The sequence below is a fragment of the Erithacus rubecula genome (assembly GCF_903797595.1).
Source record: "Erithacus rubecula genome assembly, chromosome: 3".
NCBI lineage: Eukaryota > Metazoa > Chordata > Aves > Passeriformes > Muscicapidae > Erithacus > Erithacus rubecula.
The window spans coordinates 8,255,561-8,278,110 of record NC_136689.1 but is presented as its reverse complement, the minus strand read 5'-3'; the positions used below and the strand labels follow the sequence as shown (position 1 = coordinate 8,278,110).

Here is a 22,550-nt window from a genome sequence, read left to right as displayed (position 1 = left end):
TCTGCAGGCTGGGAGTGTCTGGAGCAGAAAGATCCATCAGTGGCCATCACTACACTGAAGCCATCCAAAACAGCCCACTGGATGACTCAGGGGCCACTGTTCCCTTCTGCCCAGAAGGCAGGGTGAGGGAGCTGAGCACATGGCCCTGGACAGGATTTCTGTCCTGTGCAGAGCATGTCATCTCATTCAACCTCACCTGGACTGTCCTGCTCAAAGGAGAGATAAATACCCAAACTGGCTGCAAAGGTGGTGGGACAAGAATTAAACCAATATGGGTTCAGAGGGGCTGGATCTTGGACATCACAGCTGGAAGGATGGTGGAGATGTGTGATGGAACACATGAAGACAAGAAATCATGTTAAAGGTGTGAGGTGAACACAGCCCAGAGGCAAGGCAGGCACACACAGCACAGGCCAATGAACACAATGGAAATAAAACCCAATGTTTGCAAAAATTGGTATGAAAGATGAGGTATTCCCATCATACTTATGTTGTTTTGCAGATGACACTTTCCTTTGCAGCAGAAACTGTAACAGTACCACTGCTGCAAAGCAGAGAAATCAACTATCATAATACATAAAACTCAGCAAAACCACACATTGAAAAACAAACAGACCCCAAAAAGTCAACAAAATATGTTCAACAGGGAAAATAAGGGGGGCAGGAGGGAAAGACTGGGAATAAAGGTGTGTACCACATTTGTTTCTTAAAGGCTTTTTAAAGTTTCATTAGTTCAATTACTTAAGTACTTCTAATAGAGATGATGAAATATGGCATAATTTTATTTTCATCAAAAGTGGTGTGTCATATTCTGGAAGATTTTCCTGGGATGTCCTGGCATCAGCTGCCCAAGGAGGGGTGTGTGCTCTCAGCTAATGTGTGTGCTCTTAGTTCATGGCTGGAAAATGCTTTGAAGATGAAGAAGGCACCACATATGAAACACAGGACAGAGCAGGAACACCCACTTGGTGTGTGCCCCACACCACCACTCCCAGACACAACGGGCTGCAGTGTCTTTACCTTGTAATTGTACATGGGGAGATGCTTCTGAGGGCATGAGGAAAAGGAGGCAAGGTGTGTTTAAAAAGTCATTTCACAGTGAGGCACCCGAAGCCCTGCAGCAGAGGAGGCTCCAGGTGCAATCATCTGCCTGAGCAGAGCACACTCCTTCCCCACTGCTCAAATGCCCATCCCACCTCCACACTCCTGCTTCTGTAGCCTGGTGTCCCCCCATTTCCAAAGGCACAAGCAAACACCACAAAAACAAGTTTTTCTGCATTTAGTCCCTGCCTGTATCACACCAGTGTAAAACCCTGGGTGTATGGCTCTCCTTGCAGCAGGACAGGGCTGCCAGGACAGCACCAGGACTGCAGCTACAAGAGGCAAAGCACAAGGAAAAGCTCAGGGAATGCTAGATGCAGAACTGCCATCATTACCCATAAGAGGACTTTACACACTATATAAACAGCACTGAAGCAGGTATCAGGCTGAGGATAGCAGGTCTATGAAGTAAGCCTATAAAATGCCAATACTAAGAAAAAAAAGCACATGGAACCTATTTACATCAACTGCACAGACAAGAACCAGTCAAGAGAGTTCACTTCCTAACAAATTACAGTGCACCAGAAATAGGAGATTCCTCCTCTCCCATGGAAACACAAAGTGCATGGATTTCTTTTCCATGTGCAAAGTCTAGCCTGATGTATGTTTAAAATGTATATTCACAAATAGATGCAGGAATGGGAAACATGCTGAGGCCATTCTTGAGGCTCTGGGTGTGTTTGTGCATCACAGAGATATCCCAGCCAGGCACACTGACACCACTCCCCAGTACTGGGCTCAGGGACCCAGCAAACCTTTGGAATCACAGAACACTTCAGCTGGAAGGAACCTTTAAAGCTCATCTGATCCAACTCTCCTGTAATAAGCAGGGACATCTTCCACTAGATCAGGGTGTCTCAGGGTCCCATGCAACCTGACCTTGAATCTTTCCAGGGATGAGACACCTACCAATTCCCTGGACAACTTGTCCCAGCGTTTCACCACACTCATTGTAAAGTTTTCATTTAAGTCAACTCTCCTTCAGTTTAAAACCATTACCCCTTGTCCTCTCACTACAGGCCCTGCTGAAAGGTCTGGCTCCATCTTTCTTATTAGCTCTAAATATTTAAAAGGATTTAATCCATCTTGATCATGGAACAGAGTCTTTCAGTCTTCCATATCCCTAAAGCAAAAGCAAATTTTAGTTCAACAAGTAGGCCCCCAAAAAATTGCCCAAACTTTACCCCCCTTATGAATTGCAGAAGAGCAGGATGGCACCACAAATCAGTTACATAGTGTAATATCACATCAGCTGTGATTTAAATACTGAATCAACTCCAGTGCTATGCATGGCATGAACTGTCAGATCCTCCCCTGATCATCCACCTTTAGCACACCTGGCACAGCAAAACTAACCTGTGATTTGCATCAACTATTCTATGCTGTTCTACATATTTTAAACATTTGAGCCAGATTGTATCACTGAAAATATAAAACTTGAATAGAATTTGCTCTGGGAGAAGTCAGCCACAAAGAACATCACCACCAAGAAGTGCTTAAATTCTGCTGGAGTTCTGTCAGCAGTGATGTTTGTCCTAGAAATGGCTTTTAGGAAGACAGCTGGTATTGGGGGTGGGAGCTGGGTGTGGAATACTTGAGTTCTGAGGAGGAACATCCACCAGAGGAGCACCTTCCAGGAGTGCTCAGGGTGATGAAACAGCTCTCAGTTCCCCCCTCCTTGCTGTCCCTGTGTCCCCACGCCAGCACACCCACGTGAGAGCCTGGGCAGCCACGCTGTGACCCCCAGGCAGGGACTGGCCTGAGTTAAAAATAACTCTTTTTGCCAGCTTATTTTTAACCCAGCTCAGGGCCTGCAGCCAGCTCACAGTGCAGCCACCCCAGCTGGGGCAGGGAAGGGGGAAATTATCGAGGAAATTATCGAGCCAGCATCCAGGTTATGGTGTTAAGCAAAAGATCTTATTCTACTAATGCAAATAATAATTAAAAACCTAGCAGTTATTTCATTTGCACAACCAGTTTGGAGAAGTTCTATTTCTAAGGGTTAATTCTGAAAATTATGGATTTGGCATTACCAGTAACATTTAAAAACAATAATTAAGATTTGGTTTTCTGGTGCTCCAAAATGAACAGCAGCTTCCAGGGAAGAAGAAAACAAACATGAGCTGTAGCATCCTAAAAAGCTGTGCTGGGGCTAAAAACTGCTTTCTGCTCCGAGCAAGAAGAGCTGGGAAATAACTTCTGATAGACAGTGGTGTTGCCTGGCAGGGGAGGAGAGGCTCCCTGGCGCTGTGCTGAGCCAGCAGAGGGCAATATTGGCTGTGGCCAGGTGTGCCAGCACAACCGGGAGCTCACACCGCGATTTCACAGGCTGTCTTGGACTAGGTGGGGCTTAGGGGAACCACAGCTGCGCCCAAGGGTCTGTGTCAGATCCTGGAAAATGCAGGTAACTCACAGGAATAAAAGCACTGGCAGAGACATGCCAGGTGAGCTGGGACAGGTAAATCTTGCAGCACTTCACACCAAAGCAGTCCTGCACAGGCTAGCATTATTCTTTAGTGTTATGTTTAAGTAATATCCATGTATGTCCAGGAATTGGACTGAAATCCTAGCAGGAATCAGCAGTAATTAATGGTAAGACAGTAATGACAGAACTATGTTTACTCAGGTAAACATCCTGAGGAGATGGAGCTGCTGATTTGCATTCACCAGCTCACTTCCCGCACGGCAGCCCTGCTGTGCTCCTACACACCTCACCAAAGAAATACACCTAGAATCAGGGTTTCCCCCTGTATTATGAAATAAAAAGCAGGTGCAGCAATTTGCTCAGTCAAAGGAACACTTCCCTGAGGCCACAAGCACCAGAGACCCCCTGGTCCTGCAAGCAGCACCAGATGCACCTGGTGAGGGACACCCACCTGCATCCAAGGACACAACAGCTCCGAGCTAAGCTCCTGCCACAAAGTTATTCACAGATGCATGCAGGAAGCTTCTTCCATCCAAACCCTCTTTGCAGAATGGCCTGTGAAGTGTCTTTCTAACACTTCCAGACTCTAAAGTTAAGGGGCAGTGTAAGCTCAGAGCAAGGCAGCATATTCACACCAAGGCATCATATTGCTGCTTCAGCTGGCAGCCTGAGGTTCACCTGAGCTGTTCCTGATGCAGGCTGACATCACAAAGAATGCAGAAAGCAGGGTGGGGAAAGCTTTTCTTGAATGTTTTCCCCCTTCCCATTGCAAGGGTTTGGAATTTAACCTGTGCTTACAGAAGACACTGGAGCTTCTGATGATTCAACTACATCTGCTGCTGCTGCAGAGAGCTGAACTGCAACGGAAGGAGCAACCAAAAGTGAAAGAAATAAATCCCCATTTAAGCACATTTATCTGAAGTGAATTGCACTATGATCTTTGTAACCTGTTGATAAGATTTTTCTACTGATGAACTTTTCCATTATTACAGCAGCTTCGGTATTAATATTTACCATGGCAGAATCTACCAGGGTTCTTCCTAGACCGAAGTCCAACAGTTGCTGGGAAATCTTACATTTTACAGGAACCAGTTCAATCTGAGAACTCATCTAGCAAATCTGTCTGTAGGCCTAGATTACCCTGGGTTGAAAAAATCCTGGAGATTAACTGGATCTTTTGTTTCTTGTCATGAAAGCTTCATATCTAATGTATGATAGCACAGAGAAGACAGCAGGAGACCAAGTGACTCTACTAAAACACAGAAATGGTCTCATTTGGGGGACCACACCTTGAAAGTTGTTTTCAGAAAGTTGCCAGATCATCAGTTTCTTTTAATTCCTGTTGGAAAGGATGGATGCTCATTATAAAACACCCAGCCCAGGGTATTTTCCAAAACCACGTGCACATACACACCCCTCACCTCTCCTGAAACTGCAGACAACATGCTCAGCCAAGAATATACTCCCTCACCATTACTAGAGGCTATGTTGAGCAAGTTCTTCTGATTAATTGTTCTTAAACTTGTTTCTAAATGCCAGGAAACACTAACACTGTGACGCTTAGGAGGAGTTATAAAATTCTCTTTCAGCCTGTGCTCTTGGGTTTCTCAGATTCAATAGAAACCAAAGAGGCATTGAGCCCTCTTTGGAAAATGTCTCTGAGTTTGACAGTGACAGCCCTTAAAAATCTCTCTCTAGCTGTCTGATGTGATGCTTACAAGAAAAAGCAGCCATTTTTAAATCCTCTAATCAAAAAGATGTAGATAGTTTTGAAAGCTGAAAGAGCCTGAAATCACTCAGAAACCATCTGGGGAATGCCAGAGCAGCTGCCCCATCTGCACCGTCACTTTCATAAACTGGAAAGGGAGTTCATTTCAACAGTGACGTTCAGCAGCCAAAGCACAGCACAAACAATGAGGGCTTGAGTCAGCTCACACAGATTAGTGTCTTTCATCAATTATTGGCAATCATTTTCCTTCCAGAGCAAATGTACTCGGTGTTACAGAGAACACAAGGTGATTCAGGGTTTCCTGGTGTCTGTATGAGACTCCTGACCTGCAAAATCCAAGGAAATATTTATCCAAAGAGGTGCCTGGAGTGCTCAGCTGGGTAGAAGCTGAAGATGCCAGCAGCTCCCAACCCATGTCCTGCAGAAACCTGCTCCCAGGTCCAGCCCCTCCTCTCCCTATCTCACATCCTGCACTGGCTCTGACAGCTCAGCTCTCAGCACTGATGGCACTGCACTCAGATGTGGGTTATGTCTCCCTGCTTCAACCCAAAAACTCATATGAAGTTTATAATTAGGGGATTTGGGCTGGCCTTTCCCAGGCCAGGACCAGCACTACTATCTTGCCAGCCAAGCAAGCTAAACATTTCCTGCAAGGGGGGAAGAAAAATCCAGAAGTGGCAGGAGACAGCAGAGGAGGTGGTGGCAAGGTCCTGGGAAGTGATGGAAAAAACAAGGGCGTGGGATTTGGGAAAAGGGACAGACTGATTGAGTGCTATTTCTGTCCCAAGAGAGGCCTGGCTGCAGCAGATCCAGTGTCTAGGAAAGGGCAGGGCTCAATGCTTTCTGCTCAATGCACAGAGCAACCCTCTCCCTTCTGGCTTTAACAGCTGGCAATGGACTTGCTCCTTTTATTTTTGCCTTGTATTCATCTGCTCCAGTGCCAGCTCACACTGTTCCTGCCCAGCTGTACCCCTGCAGCACAGACCTGAGCAGGGAAAGCCCCACCTGGGCTCACCCTCCCTGCCCTGCAGCAGCTCCCTCACAAAGTTCAAACTTTGGATTTTCTTCCTTTTTTTGGTTTTTTTTTTTTTTTTAAGGTGGATTTTACCTGCCACCCAATCCACACCCAAGAACCCCATTATATCCTGCATTCAGCTCAGCATGTACCAACACGAATCCTGCATTCCCAGCACATCACAAGCTACTCAAGGCAACATTTCACCACAAAGATTCCCCAATCTGCAACAAACTGGTAAAATACAGTGAGTTTTCAGCACATACCAACCACAACAGCACTGCTTTGAAGAGAAATGTGATCATGCTGTTCCCCAGGGTGGCTATCAGGGATCAATGGGTACAGCCACTCCTGCTGGACCAGATCAAGCTCTGGAGCCTGGCTCAAAGAGAGGGAGCTGCTGGGACAGCCTGGAGTTACCTCATCCCTGCCAAAACTTATGAGAACCTTTCAAAGCCCAGTGAATTGGTCCTGCATTGTTTGTGAAGCAAGAGAGATGCACATGCTGAGCACATCCAGGTTTCTGCAGCTATTTTCCTTCTGCTAAAGCACACCAGGGCATCCATATGGATAATGCCACTTGCTCTCATCTTAAATATCTGGGGTGTTGGAAATGCAAATGGCAGGAGGTAACAGGAATCCTCACATTTCCAGCAAGCAGAGAGATGACCCAATTTGCATGCTGCAGCTCAAAGGGAATTTTATTAATTTTAAAAGATTTTATCAAGCAGGGCCTTTTATTCATTTCTGCATGAATTTTGAAAGGAAGCAAAGAATGAGGAATGAGCTTGACCTATATTTATACAAATTAGCAAGATTTCAAGCTCAGAACTTGACCAAATGGACTGATTTTTAAACAGCCATCAAGATTACTTTAAAGATTATATTTTTTACACTTTTCAGGGTCCTGGCAGAGGTCTACCCCAGCTTCCTGCAGGTCTCATTGCACAACACTACAGTGAAGTGACCAGACCCCTTTAACAACCTGTACCATGGGCTCATACTGTTGGGGCTTCTCTTTCCAACACACCTCAACAACACACAGCTGAGATGGAGCTCAGAACACTGTACCTGGCTCCTCTTCCTCCAAAAATTGTATCACTGACAGCAAATTATTATATTTGGGTTGATACTTACAACGAAAAGGGGAAATGGCTTTAAATCATTGAAAGGGGGCAAGTTTAGATTAGATATTTGGAAGAAATCTTTACTGTGTGGGCTGTGAGACCTTGGCACAGGTTGCCCAGAGCTGTAGCTGCCTTATCCCTGGAAGTGTCCAAGGCCAGGTTGGATGGGGTTGAGCAACCCAGGACAGTGTAAGGTGTCCCTGTCCATGGCAGGGAGTCAGAACTGGCTGAACTTTAAGGTCCCTTCCAACTCAAGTTGTCCTGAAACAAAGAGGGGTTTTTCATCTCAACTATTTTTCAACCTCAGACAGAAATCCCCGTGGGTTTCTTCTCTACCATGAGGAAGCCTTGCAGTTTCACTTTGAAATTGTATTTGAAGTGCAAACCAAAATTCCACTGAGAAAAAGAAAAAAAAAAGAAAAAGAAAAAAGGAACCAGCCCTTATAATGAAACTTAATACTCACTACTAGGGGAAAACAAAGAAATAAAAATTCCACAGTGCAATTACATACAGCCCTGCCAGGTCCTCCATGGTGCCTCCCACCAGTGTTTTCTCTGCCCCTGTGCCCAAGCAGAGCCTCGTGGACCTTCACACCTCTCACACTTGCTCTCCAGAACCCCCCAGTTCCTTCACTGCCCCCAAACACAAAACTTTGCTTCTTGTCTTCAGCCTTTCTAGAAGTTACCACCACCAGGTCAAGCAAAATTGGCTTCTACTAAAAAAGCACTTTAAACAGCAAAAGCAGAGGAAAAGTGTTCTTCTTCTTTTTCAACAAATCTTTGTAACTCTTAAAAACTAATGAGTTAAAGTAACAATAAGTCATCTTATATTCCCATTAGTGGCCCTCTCTAAAAGAGCATCTCCAGAACAGTTCTGAGCAAGCACTAATTTGCAAATTGTGCAGCTGTGTTACATATTTTTCCATTGATTACCAGCTCTAAACCCGTCTTCAAAACCTTAATGCACAGCAAACCCAGATTACCGTAAAAGAAAAAAAGATACATCGAGAAAAAGCCATGCAGTTAAATTTAAAAAGAAAAGAATCTCATGAGTGACTTCAGAAAAATGTGATGAATGACTTCCCCAGCTGTTTTGTCAACACTTCCATAGTAATTTGGCAAAAGCACAAAATCACTAAGTTTATACTTTCATCAAATGGCTATTAGTGCTGTTGAAATATCACAGACACGAGACAGTAAGTGCAAGCTCCACACTTCATACTGCACTGTCCACAAGTTTGCAAGGTCTCATCTTTTCAGGTTAATCATTTGAAAAATATTCTCTCTTCTACCCTGAAGCTTAAATATGACATTATGGCTCTGACACTAAGGGTTCCACGTATTAATTACCAAAAAAAGAAGGGATACCTGCCTCTCCAATTATACCCCCAACATGCAATGTATTCCTCATCTATCTATCCCTGTAATACTAGGACTACAGCAAGCAAATCCCATCTTCCAGTGTGAGCACATATCCCTAATTTACAGAGCTCCAGAGACCACCATCTTTTAAATGACTCTGAAAACATCACATGCTCACAGAACAGGACATCTCTTCTGATGGCTCACTGGGTTTCAAAGTGTATCATGAACCTTCACCACAAAATCCAGTCCTGTTTCTGACACATTCCCAACAATGGCAACATTAAGTCATTAGCTGCTCTTCAATTTTTGACACAAAAATGACAAGCCTGAATTTTTTTTAAAATAGTGTTTGAAGTTGACATTCAATCATAGCTTTGACTAAATACTGTATTTAATTATGAAACATGTACTGTTGACCTTAGAGGAGACATGACTCCCAAGTTGTACCACCTTTTGCTGTCTTTTGCTCCAATCCATCAAGGAACTCTCAGAGTTCCCAAACATTCTTCCTTTCCCACCCATAGTCAAGATCTATGCCTTAAAACCCACCACAGTTTAGAAATACAACTGATTTTTCAAACCCTACCAGTAACAATGTTTATAAATGCAAATGGATGCATACATATACATGCATGTATTTAAACAGACACAAATAAATTGTTCCCATGCATGCTTCTCAAACAGAACTTCTGACCCAAACAGTCAATAAAGAGAGCACAGAAATGAAGATTTTTCTCAACTGAAAAAACCCCAAACACCAAACCAGGAACATGACTACCACCCAGCACTGACAATACTTACAATTCTCTTTTGTGCCTGGAAACAGCACTGTCAGTTTACACACTCCTTCTGCAGAGATCCAGTGGGAGCAGGCAAGATTTTACCAAGAGAGCTTTGTGAGTTTTGGAAAGAGAAGGAGAGTTTGAAGAGTGACATTAGTACCTCTTGGTGCACCCAGGAAGGCCATGTACCTATTTCCCCAGGGCTGTCCCTGCCCAGAGTGAGGGCTGCTCCCACCCTGTGTTGTAGCAGTGGCACCATCCCACCTTCTTCTCCTCTCAGAGATCCATGGGATGAAGCACCAAGGACAGTAACAATAATTTCCAAATTCAGTCTCTGGGGCCAAAGCAAAAAAGAGGGGACAGTATTTAAGAACTACCATAAAGGCAGAGAAGCTGGAGCACTCCACATTCCAGAAGGGTGGAACACACACTGCAGTGCCCACTGCTCTTGCAATTTTGTACTACTGGCAGCCCAAAGTGCAGCATCCAGCTGAGCTACTCCACCTCCTCCTTGAACACCAACAAACTCAGACTCTTCTCAGAAACATGTGCTAATATTTTTACTAAGTGTGAGGGTGTCAAACTTCATTTACACAAAAGCATTTCTCCTGAGCCTTGTGAACCAGCGTGGCTCCCTTTGCAGGGCTGGAATTGTCCTGCACTGTGACAGAGAAAGGAAACCTGGAACAGATGCACAACAGGTAAGGCTGATGTTCACCTACACTTGTTATATCATGCAAGTGACTGACAGAAATAGACCCAGATCTTGCACATTTGAGAACATTTCATCACTTTCCAATTAAAATTCTGACCTTGCTTGAACTGCTGGTATTGGATACAGCCTGTTACCTCTACAGAAACAATCTCCTTTTACAGTCATATTTAAAAATATTAAATAAAAGAATCATGAACTGTTTTTCTAAGGAGAAAGTTGCTTAGTCAAGACTGAATAGTGGACTGGAAACAGAATTGGAGCCAAAAGGGCAGCAACATAACCTTCCAGAAGATGGAATCTGTTTGCAAAAGCCTTCAAAGCACAGAATTCAATTGAGAAAATAAATCAATAAATAAAACCACACTGTTGTAACAGCAATAAATAGACATTGATGATAGTTCAGCTGGGACCTGAGTGTCCACTTCTACCCCAGTTTCAACTGAAAATCCGAAAGACCTATATTTTAAGGAAAGACTAACTAGAATTGTCACAAAAATAGAAAACCCAAGAGGCTTTGACCTCTGTTAACAATCTATCATCTAATCTACATGAAAGCTGCACTCCAAGTTGCCAGCTTGGCTCTGTGCCACTTACAGGCCCAAACTCAACAGGAGACATTTGACAATTTGGGTAATTTTGCCACCTCACCCAGCAAACAACAGCGAGCTGAATGGAGAGCCCAGCGTGAACCATGGGCTGGCTTTTGGTTCCAGGAGGAGCGAGCTGGGAGGCACAAGGCAAAATTCCCCCCCACAAACAGCTCTCATAAAAGAACTTTCCACTATTGGAAACTATTCTGTGCAGGGCAACAAGCACCCCCTGCAACAGAGCAGCACGGGCATGCACTTGGCTTCATGATTTATTCCACGAAAAGGGTTACCAGGGATGCTGTCATCATCTTCTATAAACATTTCGAGGGCAAAAGCACACATGTGATCTGATCTCAGAGCAAGTGCTGGAGGAGAGGGGAGAGTGGAAACCATGTAAGAGTAATCAATTGATCTTATGTTCTCAATTTGGTTCATCAAGAAGAGCAGGGAGGTTTAAACACCTGTGTCTTCTCAGAAAAATGTTTTATTTCCCTGAGCTGAGCTTGTTTTTAAGAGTGATTACAAAGAAGCATCTTCTCAATTAGTCACTGCATTAAAAGTCACTTTCTGTTCTATGACACTCTTCAAGAGTTATAGCTATTAATAAATAATTAATGGCTACAAAACTGCTATGAGAAAGCTTCAGGACTAATTACTTTATTTTAACCTTTAACCCAGAGGACTTTCTTCCAGTTCTTCCAGGCTAATACTTTCAATATAGATCAAAAGTAGGGCAATAGCAATGCTTCAAAAGTATTTTTGAAATTATGTAGACATGCCCTCCCCTTTCAACAGACCTTCCAATTTAAATACTATGTAGTAGTATTATATAGTAGCTGACATTGATATGTACCTCTAAAATATGAATATGCATAGTTAAGTACACATCATTTTCTTTTTACTTAACAGTGGTAAAAACCAATCTGCTTGTCATTTTCAACCTGCTTCTCAAAAGAAAACAGTGTTTAGTCTATGAACATGTGGCAGTGACTCTGCCAGTGATGTAACAGGAGACTTGAGTTGTACAGCAAACAGAACTGTGTTTTCCACCTCTGAAATGGGTTTCACACAGAATGCAACTCAAACCTTTGAAGGTCCTTGGAAAATACAGATAAAATTGATAGAATTGTTTTGCTTTCACAAATTATAGTTCTGGTACATTTAAAAACAATTAGTTTTGAAGCCTTTTACTGCTAATGAATGTTCAAGGTGTATACTGGTTACACACTTTGCAAACTACAGAAATATTTCTGTCCCAGCCTCCTTTTAGGCCAGAAAAGGGCAGAGCAGTACAGCACGTACACTTGTTTGCTTTTCCATTAACAAGATTCCTTGTGTCACTACAGCTGGCTCTGTCCATGCTGGTGACTGGCAAAAGTCTTACAGTTTTTATTACTTGCTCAGAAAGGAGACTGCACAAAGGCTATTTTCAGGGCTGAATACTTAGATCTCAAAATATGATTCATTTGACCATTGAAGACTAACATTATGGAGTCCCAGCACTCTTCAAAGAGGGTAACTCTCCCAGAAAATATGGAAGGACTTTAAGAGATACCAGGATTTTACCACACAATAGCTTACATTTTAGTTTAGTTCCAAACTGTTTGTTGCTTATATGATCCAAATGCTGCTCAGTTATAATTCTAGGAAGTTGTCTTTCCTCAAGTTTCTCTTAGAAATAAAACTAACAAATGCAGGTCTGGGTATTTATAAAACCCACAAAAGCACCTACACAGGTTTTCCACACACATAAGCCCTGTAGGACACTTCCCTGGCTATTCTGTAGAGCTATTTATCTGACATAATGCAATCTTGGGCATTTAGCACACTACCAAAGGTGATTCCATTAATAAAAAGCCAGCTCTTTTCATCACAGTCACTTAAAATTCTAAACACATGTATTACTAGCTACATGAGATTTAACACACACTAAAAATAAAAAACTTTAGATCATTAGAACATTGCCCAAATTCAAGAAAATGAATAGTTTACTCTGAAATGTGGCTCTTTGGTGTATCATTACATTGATTACCAAGAGACTTCCTATTCTTCAATTCAGGAGCTGGAATTAGGGTGCCTCAAGGTGTGCAGTCAGTAGTTGGTGAGAAGACAGGACATACACAAGTGCTCACTGTATTGTAAATTCCAAATATAATTCCCTGGCACAGTCAGCATGGACCTCACCCTGGCTCCTCCTCACTTAACATCCAATTCATTCATTACAATAAAGCAACTTACCTCAACAGATCCAGAATGTCTTCTCCCACATGAAGTCCACTCTTGGCACCTACACATCCCAAACTGGATGCTTTAGGGCAATAGTCATCAGGCTGCCCCAGATGCACGTGGTGTTGGCTCCTCTCTTCCCAGCTCCCCTGCTTCCTCCCAAGGCAAAGCAGCCCCCAGTCACAAAAGCATCCCCCAGTCTCAAAACCACAGGAAGGGAACATGACCTGTGAATTGTTGTCAACACATCAGGAGGGAAGAAGCCAAGATCCAGAAATGGAGGAGGGCTGGAAGGAACACTGTGCTCCATGGTGCATCTCACTCTGTGCCCCTGGCTCCCAGAGCTCCCACTACTTCTCTGTAAACCCAAGCACTCCCTTCTCACTAGGAGGTATTTTTCAGAAAGCTGGTCTTTGAGACACTGTAAGCCAGAGAAACTACTGCTCTTGGCAGCTTCTTCCAACAGTTAATCATCCATGTGTTAAAAATGTATGTTTATCTTCTCATTTGAATTTGTCTAGCCTGATACAAATATTTATACTCTTCTTCCAAACAAGGCGACCTCTGATATGCACAGTTTTTTCTAACTGGTGTACACATTTTTTTAGAATCAAAGTGGAATTTGGCACACCATCCTGCAGAAGCACCTCCCTCCAGAGCAGCCCTGAGCCTGGGCAGCAGAGAACAGGCAGGGTTCACTGGAGGAGGAGACACAAACACCCACCACTTCTGCATTCACTGTGATAACTCGTGATCATGTTTTCCTGATGAGAAAGGCAAAAGCCAAATGAGGAGAAAAGTCCTTGAAATTCATGTCAACAGCACAAAACAAGCTGCATTATTTTCCTGCTTCTCCCTTACTGGTTTCAAGGACCTTAAGATTTGCTGTTCTTCTCAGGGCTAAACCATCCAATTCCAGAAAAGAAAAAAGCAGAACTAGAGGTGTTTAATAAAAGAAAAAATTTGGTGGTTGCTCTAACTCTCAAGTTCCCATGAGAAATGTCCCCAAGAGAAAAATCTTTCACCTCTTTGCAATTACTCAGGAGCTCAGTCAAAAACTGAAGGCAGGAGGCCTGTGAATGCTACTCCTTGCAGGCAGCACCAGATACACCTAAAATAGCTCTAAGGGAATTTCTAGCTCTCTATTGCTCTCCTGGACACCCAGCTCCCACCTTGTGTAGAACAGATGAATAAAGTCCTTTCATTTTCAAAGTGCAGTACATTTGGTGAGAAGGACCTGACAGTATTTCCATAGGCACCCAGCAGTAAGAAATGAGATTAGCAGAATAATTCTCACGAGTGTCTGAGTGACTACTTAACAGGAGATGTCCAAATAACTCAAAGCACCAAAGTGCCTTCTGATGAGAGGCAGTGCTGTTACAGATGCCTGGCCAAAGTCCTCTGGAAACAGAAGGCCAAGTCCTCTAGCTAAGAAACACTGCAGGAGAGGCCAAGCCTTGGCATTTGGGTTTTCTCCATTTTCCTTCAAAAACACTTTCACAGAGAAGTTCAAATCAGTTTTAAAACATCCACAGTCTAGCTCCTCCTGGAAGGAGAATGACAGAGACTGATACTGCAGAATGCTCTTTCACAAAAGCAAAGCACAGTATTTCTATTGCTGAGTTTGACAAATATCATAACAAGATGACAAATGCAGATTTAATTTCTGTGAAGAGTAAAAGGCAGCCTCCAACTACACGTGTACAAGAAAACTTTGCCAGAGGTGGCTATGGTGATAGCTATGCAAATGTGTGATAAATTAGCAAGTTAACTTACTCTATATATCAAAGATTAACACACACTTGACATGTATTTCTGGAAGGAAACTGAAAGATGGATGAGGCTACCAGGTGTCTCAAAGCCTCTGCAGCCTTATGACTTCCTTTATTATTGGGAGGCAAAGTCTCTTTTCACCACAATTCAATCAAGCTTGTGACTGGAACCAAGACAGAAGATTCCAGAACTACTGCTTTGCATTTTCAGCTGGTTAACTAACACATTTAAGCACAGACATAGCCAAGTAATTCTGTTTTCTGGCCATCAGGAATGTATGTTCCACAACACAAATTCTATGAAGATTCACCCAAGCTGGACTCCTCTCTCGTTCTAGTAACTCAAGTAAATTTACAAATAGGAAACAATGCAGGAAATTTCAAATTTGACTTTTAACAGTCAAAAAAAGAAAAAAAAAAGCAGGAACTGAAGCATTCTTAATGTGTCATATTACCTGTTCTGTCAGTAACACATTAGCAATCTCACTAGAGCTTCTACAAACTAGGTATTACTATCTAATAATCTGTCTCTAACATTCAGGTGAATGAAAGGATTCAGCTTTATTTTTACTGCTGGTAAACTAGCAGCTACAGGGTTTTGTTTTGTTTGTTTTTATGAAATTCACTTGAAGTTGGTTGCATTAAAAAGACAATCTAGAAGAGCCCTCATTTGAGATTCAGAGATAAGGATAAGCTACAGGCCAAAGCCAAAAATTACTACCAGCAGTCTCTAAAAATATATTTTCCTAACTGTCAGTTTTAAGTCAGGTTCAAAAATTACCTGTTTTTAGTTTAAAATTAACTCAATATTCTGCAAAGTTAACCTTATTGTAAAAGCCAGAGAAACTAAGGAGAATTCTATTTAACAGCGTCCTTCTGATAAAATGTTTAACTTAATTAAACATACTTTAACCCCACCACAACATTTTGAAGCTGATAACATCTGAAAGTCTTCCACTTCCTTTATTTATAAGGCAATTGGCAGTCAGGCCATCAGGGCAATCTGCCTCACCCCAGGACTGCCCAGCTTTCAGGTCTGGGCACTATCACCTCCAAATTCCTATCTTTTGGCCACAGCAGCATGACAGAGCACAGAGTACTCATGTGGGGTTTTGATTAACTTTCTACCAGCTGTTGTAAGTGAGATAACACCTAAAGCAGTGCTGAGTCTGCCAGAACAGAGTTTTCAGAGAAGTTTCAATGAGTTTAAATCAGCTCAGCTTGCAGAGTTCAGGGTTATGGCTCTGATCATCACAGGATTTTAATTCTTCTGGGTTTTTTAATCTGACAGCAGCATCTCGAACATGAGGTTTAATATTTTGTGAATGTATGACCTATATAGCAAAGTACAAACCAACCACCTTTGGCTCTAACCTTTCAGGAGTGTACTTCACTCAACAACCAACTCTAACAGAGGCATTTTTTTTAAAACCAAGTAGGAAACCCACTAGAATTACAAATTGAAAGGCAGTTTGTATCATTTACAAAGTCAACATTCTTCATTCCAGCCACAGTGTAACATAAGGACCATTTCAGCATTTCAGCAGGAAGATAAGAAGCTCTGTGCCTAGGACAACCACCTGAAGACAAACAGTAACAAGAAAACCCAAACTGTCTGTGTTGAGTACTAGGCAAAATAAGTCTGTGGTTGCAATTCAATCCTAAAGCAAACAAGCCCTGAGGGAGCAGACAATGCAGAACTTTCTTATGTTAAAAAAAAGGAAAGTTTCAAAGTTTGGTTACTGCTGACTGGCAGATTACTGATGTCCATATTGCCACTAGCCCATGAGAATACCACAATTTGAAAACAAGTCTAAATACCAGAACACCCAAAAATCACAACCAAAGAGGCAAATTTTCCATAAATACTAAGAAACATTTCCACAAAAAGATTAACAAGTATTTTAAGTACTGAGCCATTTTCAAAGGTTCTCTGACCACAAGCATCAAACAGCTGTAGCATTCATTCTACAACACAACCATCTTCAGAAGCACTATCCTGTTACAACCACAGATTAAACTTGGGCAAAGGAGGTATAAAGCTCATTTCTCAAACAGAACAGAAGCAGATTCAGGAAACTCACACTTACCAAAAAAAAAAAAAAAAAACCCAAAAAAAACCTTTATCACTGGACCATCCCAGAGATGATCTGAAACACAGCACAGCTAAATATGAAAGACAAACCTTCAGTTACACCTAATGCCAAAACACTGAAGGAGTCAAGGAAACAGGATAACCAAACACAAACACTAGAAGAGATACAAACCCTCTGGGCTTAGAGATTATGGGTTTTTAAATCTTTAACAACCTTGTTTTCAGCATTCTAACTCAGCTCATCAATTAATCACAAGTTGATACAGGATCCACTTACACATTCTCTGCAGAACAGTTTTGTCACCTAAACCACAAACCAACCCCTCTGATTCTCAGCAGAGGAGGTATTGTGAGACCTGAGCACTGCAGGAGTGCAGCCACTTTACAATGTGAAGCATTCTAACACAAAATCCCAAACTCCTTCAGTAAAGCCAAGTGGAAGGGGGAGGTGCCATGCAATCTACAGAGAAACTGGGGTTAGTGTGCTGCACTGGAATCACTGCCATGCACAAGGGGCCCAAAGGAGGTTGCACCAGGAGAAAGCATTACAAAGTTCTTGTATCCACCAAGGAACTTTGAAGCAGAGCATGAAAAGAGTAAATGACTTAGCAGGTTCAAAAACTCCATCTTGGTTTTTGCAAACAGCTGTTTTTCCAGGAAGTTTAATTTAAATGGGATGGTGTCCCTAAACATTATAAATTAATTCTTGATGTATGAAAAGCTGGCACTTTTAATCCAACAGCACTTAGTTTTGAAAGCTGACTCATTCACTGTGCATTTGTACCTAGCATTTGCCATCAATAACTTTTTCTGTTATTAATTATTTTGTGCTAATTTGGGCAAAACTGAAGTTTAAGGAAATGTGCTGCCCTTGATGATCTGTCACTTTTAATAAACAGGTCTTGTACATCCATGTAAATTATATATTAGAAAGGAAGAATGTACATTTTTTCAAAGCAAGTGTATTTTCAGAAAAAAGTAACTAAATTCAGCAGAAGAAATTCTGAATATAACATGGAATGTGGATTTGTGTTATAAAAAAAGGAACCGGATGCAAAAAGTTGCATAAAAAAAATGCTGGATGTGGTGTTGTAGCCATTTCAAAAAAACAGACTGAAAGAGATGGAGACTGTTAGCTTTAGGTCAAGTGAATGAAGACAGTTTTTTAAACCTGGAACTGGAATTGCTGGTCCAGTGATGTATTTGGACCAAGACCACATATCCAGCTGAAGCACCAGCCTATGGAAACGCTGGTGTGTGGGTATCTCATTCCTGCAGGAATCTACTGCCAAACTCTGCCTTCTGCTGACTCATTCCTTGTGTTTTGCCAGTTTGCCTTTCTACCAAGGAAATGCAGCACTGCCATTTTAATGCTGCATTTTGGCCAGCTCTGACAAGCAGCTTCAGGGATCTGAAGGCAGAAGAGAGACTATCCAAAACACTGGATCTTGAGCACATTCAGTGTTAAAAAATTCACTACAGAACCCTGGTGTGACCTGTTGGTGTGTAACACTGTGAGAAGGACCACACTTTCCTAGGTAAGAAGATAAGGATGGGGGTACAGATTTGCCACCCTGTGTTCAGGTTAACCTGAGCAAGGTAATTTCAATGTTAAAGAAGAAGACTTGCAATAAAAACAGAAGGCGAAGTTTGGCACTTTAATATGAAAACTATTGGTATCCAGAGGAAGGCATTCAAACTCAACTCCAGATTGTCCTAATTTTATTTGACTTGGTTAATCAATTTTAAAGCACTTTTTACAATTTACATAATTTAAAGGAGCACACTGCATCCTATAAATATAAATTAACATTTTTAATAACTCAAGACATCACAACAAAGCCAAATTTTGAAATAAATGTCATTTTTAGTTATCTGGATCAAGAAGTAACATACATGGGGAGGGAAAAACCAGCATTAACAAGAAAACACTGTTTAGTTCTAAACTAAGTTTGTGCTTCTACATCAAAAACACAACACTGAAGTGACAGGAACTCTGCAAAGAACTTGAAAAGGTATGTAACTGCTTTAGTCCCAAATCCAAAGTACATACTTTTTCTTCTACATGTTATTTTTTTCAGTTCGATCTCAAATTAGCATTAATGGTAGGGGGACTAAAGTACAATATACTAACTTTACTGCAAATACAAATTCTGTTGTTAGCTTGGTTTGGCTTAAGTTGAAATGGGTTTCCTGCATGAAAAACAAGAGCATATCTTTTCAATGTATTTAATAATCAACACATTTGTTAGTACAAAGCAGATGGTGTTTAGCAAGAAGGCATTAGGTGATCATTTGAAAACACCATGCTTTTTTTTTTTTTTTTTTTTTTAAAAACACTAAGCCACCCTGAAGAGTTTTGTGAAGGCCAGATGTTCAAAGCTGGTGCACAGATGAAAACTGCACATCCATGATCTATGCATGGAACTATCCAGAACCTGGCAGGTATTAACATACACCATTAGTTACCTGCATGCTTTCTCTGTGACGCACAAAAACCAAATCATCTTTCACTCAACTCTGAAAATCTGGTCTTAGCTGAATGAACACTTTACTTCACTCTGTAAATTTAACAAAGGGCATTAATCCATCTTTTGATTTTTGGTTGAGGACTAAAAATAAGAGTGAGATACCATAATCCTAATAATTTTGTCCAATTCTTCAAAGCAATTATTATTTGTTCTCAAAATAGCAAAAAAAAATAATCTCATAATTCTCAGTCTTTTGCAATTATTAAATGTTAAATAAATAAATTTATTAAATGTATATTTATATTTACTACAGATTATTTTTGGAAGCAAATCTCAGAATAACTTTAGAAAACTTTTTAAAATACAGTTACTTTAGGCCTAGACCTAAAGTAATTACATATTAGGGCAAAAGATGGAGTTAAGAGAGTCAGTCTCTGAATGCTTCTTAAAAATAGGTGCTTCAAATACAGGTTTAGAAATGAAATTAAAAATCATGTTTTCAGTCACACTGAAGAAAACATCTGCAAAGAAAAAAGGCCCTCATCCTTAAGATTGAAGAAAAAGATGGGGGAAAAAAAAAAAAAAAAAAAAGCACCGTTTTCCCAAGTTGCCCAAATCACACACAGACACAGGAAGGTTATAAATGCCATTCATGAAAGAATGCACCACAAACATCAGCATTTATTCATTTTGAATTTTTTTTTTAGTAAATGACAAAAGACTCAGCTCACCGGCTTCACTTTTGTTTACCTTTTGCTTACATAACACATTTAAACATTTGTCAAAACTTACTAAAGTTGCCTGCATTCATGCACAACTAGAAAACATCCTTAATTTATTTAAACCAGAAATGCATTACCAGAAATGTATTAACATTGTTCACTACTAAACATTAAAAAAAAAATAAAATAAAAAAAAAGTTGAAATTATTAAAAAGGTTATCCTGGAACTGTTAACTTCACAGCAGACTTGAACTACTAATTGGCTCACATTTCAAATTGGAAAAAGCAAGATTCATGCTAGTGTTAGTGTACACCTTGCCCTAGCACTACTGAAGAATCATGGTTCACCTTGATCACAGATAAGAAAAGAAAAGTGCATACAGAAGTTTACAACAATTTTAAGGACAAAAAATGGTCCAATTGATGTGGTCCCAACGATTAACTCAAAAGTCTATGACAAATACGAGCTTCTGTGAGCTACTTATACTACTTAAGATTGAGTACGGATATACAGAAAGTTGAATTCGTTTGAAATCTTCAAAAAATGTTCCTGTCAATCCTCAAATGGTGGCTGTTATAGCTTAAAATTTCTGTTAAATGCGTGCGTTGAATTACTTGTTATCCAAGCGTAGCAGCTGCTCCTTACCATTTATTGTTAGCGACCTTAACTGGCCATCTTCTTCAACTTCTACTCTCTCTTGTCCATTCTCAAAAATCCTAAAAGACAAAAAACCATCATGAGCCATTTGAGAGCACTGCAGGCAGTTTTAAATACACACCAGACCTCAGGTTTAGCCAACTCTAAGGGAGCACCACCAGCTTAATGCAACCGTACTTGGCGAGCTTTGGTGTTTACCAGCACCAGAGCTGTCACCAGTAACCATCTGCATTTCCCTACTGCTTAGTCAGGAAAATTGCCTTCTGGAAGCTGGAATCCTCCAGGATGTGGAGTTCACAGTTACAGCTGTCTCCTCATACATTGCTCACAGTTGTGCTCACACAGTGTTATCCAGGGCTAAATGCCTCGACAGATCAACTGCACAATCTTGACATTGCCTTCAGTCCCTACCTGTTTGTTAAATGTATGATATTCTAGATCCCATCACAGTTTTGCACACAAAAATCTTCAATCCACTTTTAATTTGATCAAGTAATTTGCAGACCCACTATACACCAACTTTATGACCTGAGCATGTATGTTACAAAATTTAAATATTCCTGATTGAAAAGAGATTTAAGAGCTTTTGAGTTCCTAGAATTTTCAGAATACACTCACAGAAAAATATCATGATCACACCAGCATGTGATCCAGAGGCTGTTTTTAAGTGGTCAAGATGACAGGAGTTCTCCCATACAACAGTTCACAGAAGAACCATGCACTTACAAGTACGGGACACAAGTTAAAGAAAAAAATTCATCCTCCCTCGCTTTTCCATATTTGAAGTAATGAAATTACATTTAACTGCTTGTTCAGTATTCCTATGTTGATTATAATATTCTATGTAGGTTATTCTATAGCTAACTAAGATTTGGGCTTCCAAAATGCACTGATTTCCCCATCACAAGCATGAAATGGAGAGAAAGTACACTGTGTATAGGACTTGAAAACTCACTTTCCCACAAACAGGCACATTTTCCTCCATAGTAGGCTTCGGTTGCTTATTTCACTTAGCAGACACAAAAAAATTACTAGCAAGACTTCACTCAAACACTAGGAAAGCACACTAAGCAGATGCTAGGAAACATTATTTCATAATGTCTGCAAAATTAAAATTCTTCCCAATTCCCAGATAAAAGCTTCACAATCAATAGACACAAAGCACACTTTCCTCCCAGAAGTTCAAGCTGACCACACACACAGTAGTCAAGGACCATAATAAAAGGTACAGCACTACACAGGAGGTTCTGAAGCCTAAAGGAGCTCCAGCTACAGCATTAAGTAACTCAACAATGCCAAGAAGAGAACCCAATAAAGTATTTCAAAATGTTTTTAAGCATTCAGGGAAATCCAAGTAATATGATGAACATAGTAACAAAAGTAAAAAAAACAAAAACACGTATCACTATAGGTGTGTATGCATGTAATTGTAATTATAGGTTGTACATCTCTATATATAGTTTCACATAAATATATTTATAACACTTACCTCTTTGTAGTAATTTTTCTGCCATTAACTATTTTAGTTGAGGTTGATACAGATTTGAAGTTTCCCATCCCACTGCCACCAAATGACGTAGATGAGAAGGATGAAGTAAGGCCTCCATGTCCCAGAGAGCCAAACGACGTAAAACCTATGGAAAAAGAGGCATTTGAATAAAATGTAATGACTGCATGACTGTGGAACCCTAATTTATCATCCACTCAGACTACATCCTGCTTTCAGAAAGCCCTCAGCTGGTTGCATCACACAGCAT

At 41.0% G+C, this 22,550-nt stretch overlaps 1 protein-coding gene across 10 annotated transcripts in view; it reads right to left on the bottom strand.

Annotated features, from left to right (window-relative positions):
* Nucleotides 1-22,550, bottom strand: part of DNAJB6 (DnaJ heat shock protein family (Hsp40) member B6) — a 62,024-nt gene that overhangs the window by 14,666 nt on the left and 24,808 nt on the right. For 7 of the 10 annotated variants that reach the window (XM_079300314.1, XM_079300310.1, XM_079300313.1 and 4 more), the window contains exons 7-8: nucleotides 22,283-22,427; nucleotides 20,782-20,852 (exon numbers count right to left, since the gene is read on the bottom strand). In XM_079300314.1, coding sequence (XP_079156440.1) covers nucleotides 20,782-20,852; nucleotides 22,283-22,427 — 216 coding nt within the window. The other 3 variants (XM_079300316.1, XM_079300317.1, XM_079300309.1) reach the window with 3 other exon arrangements.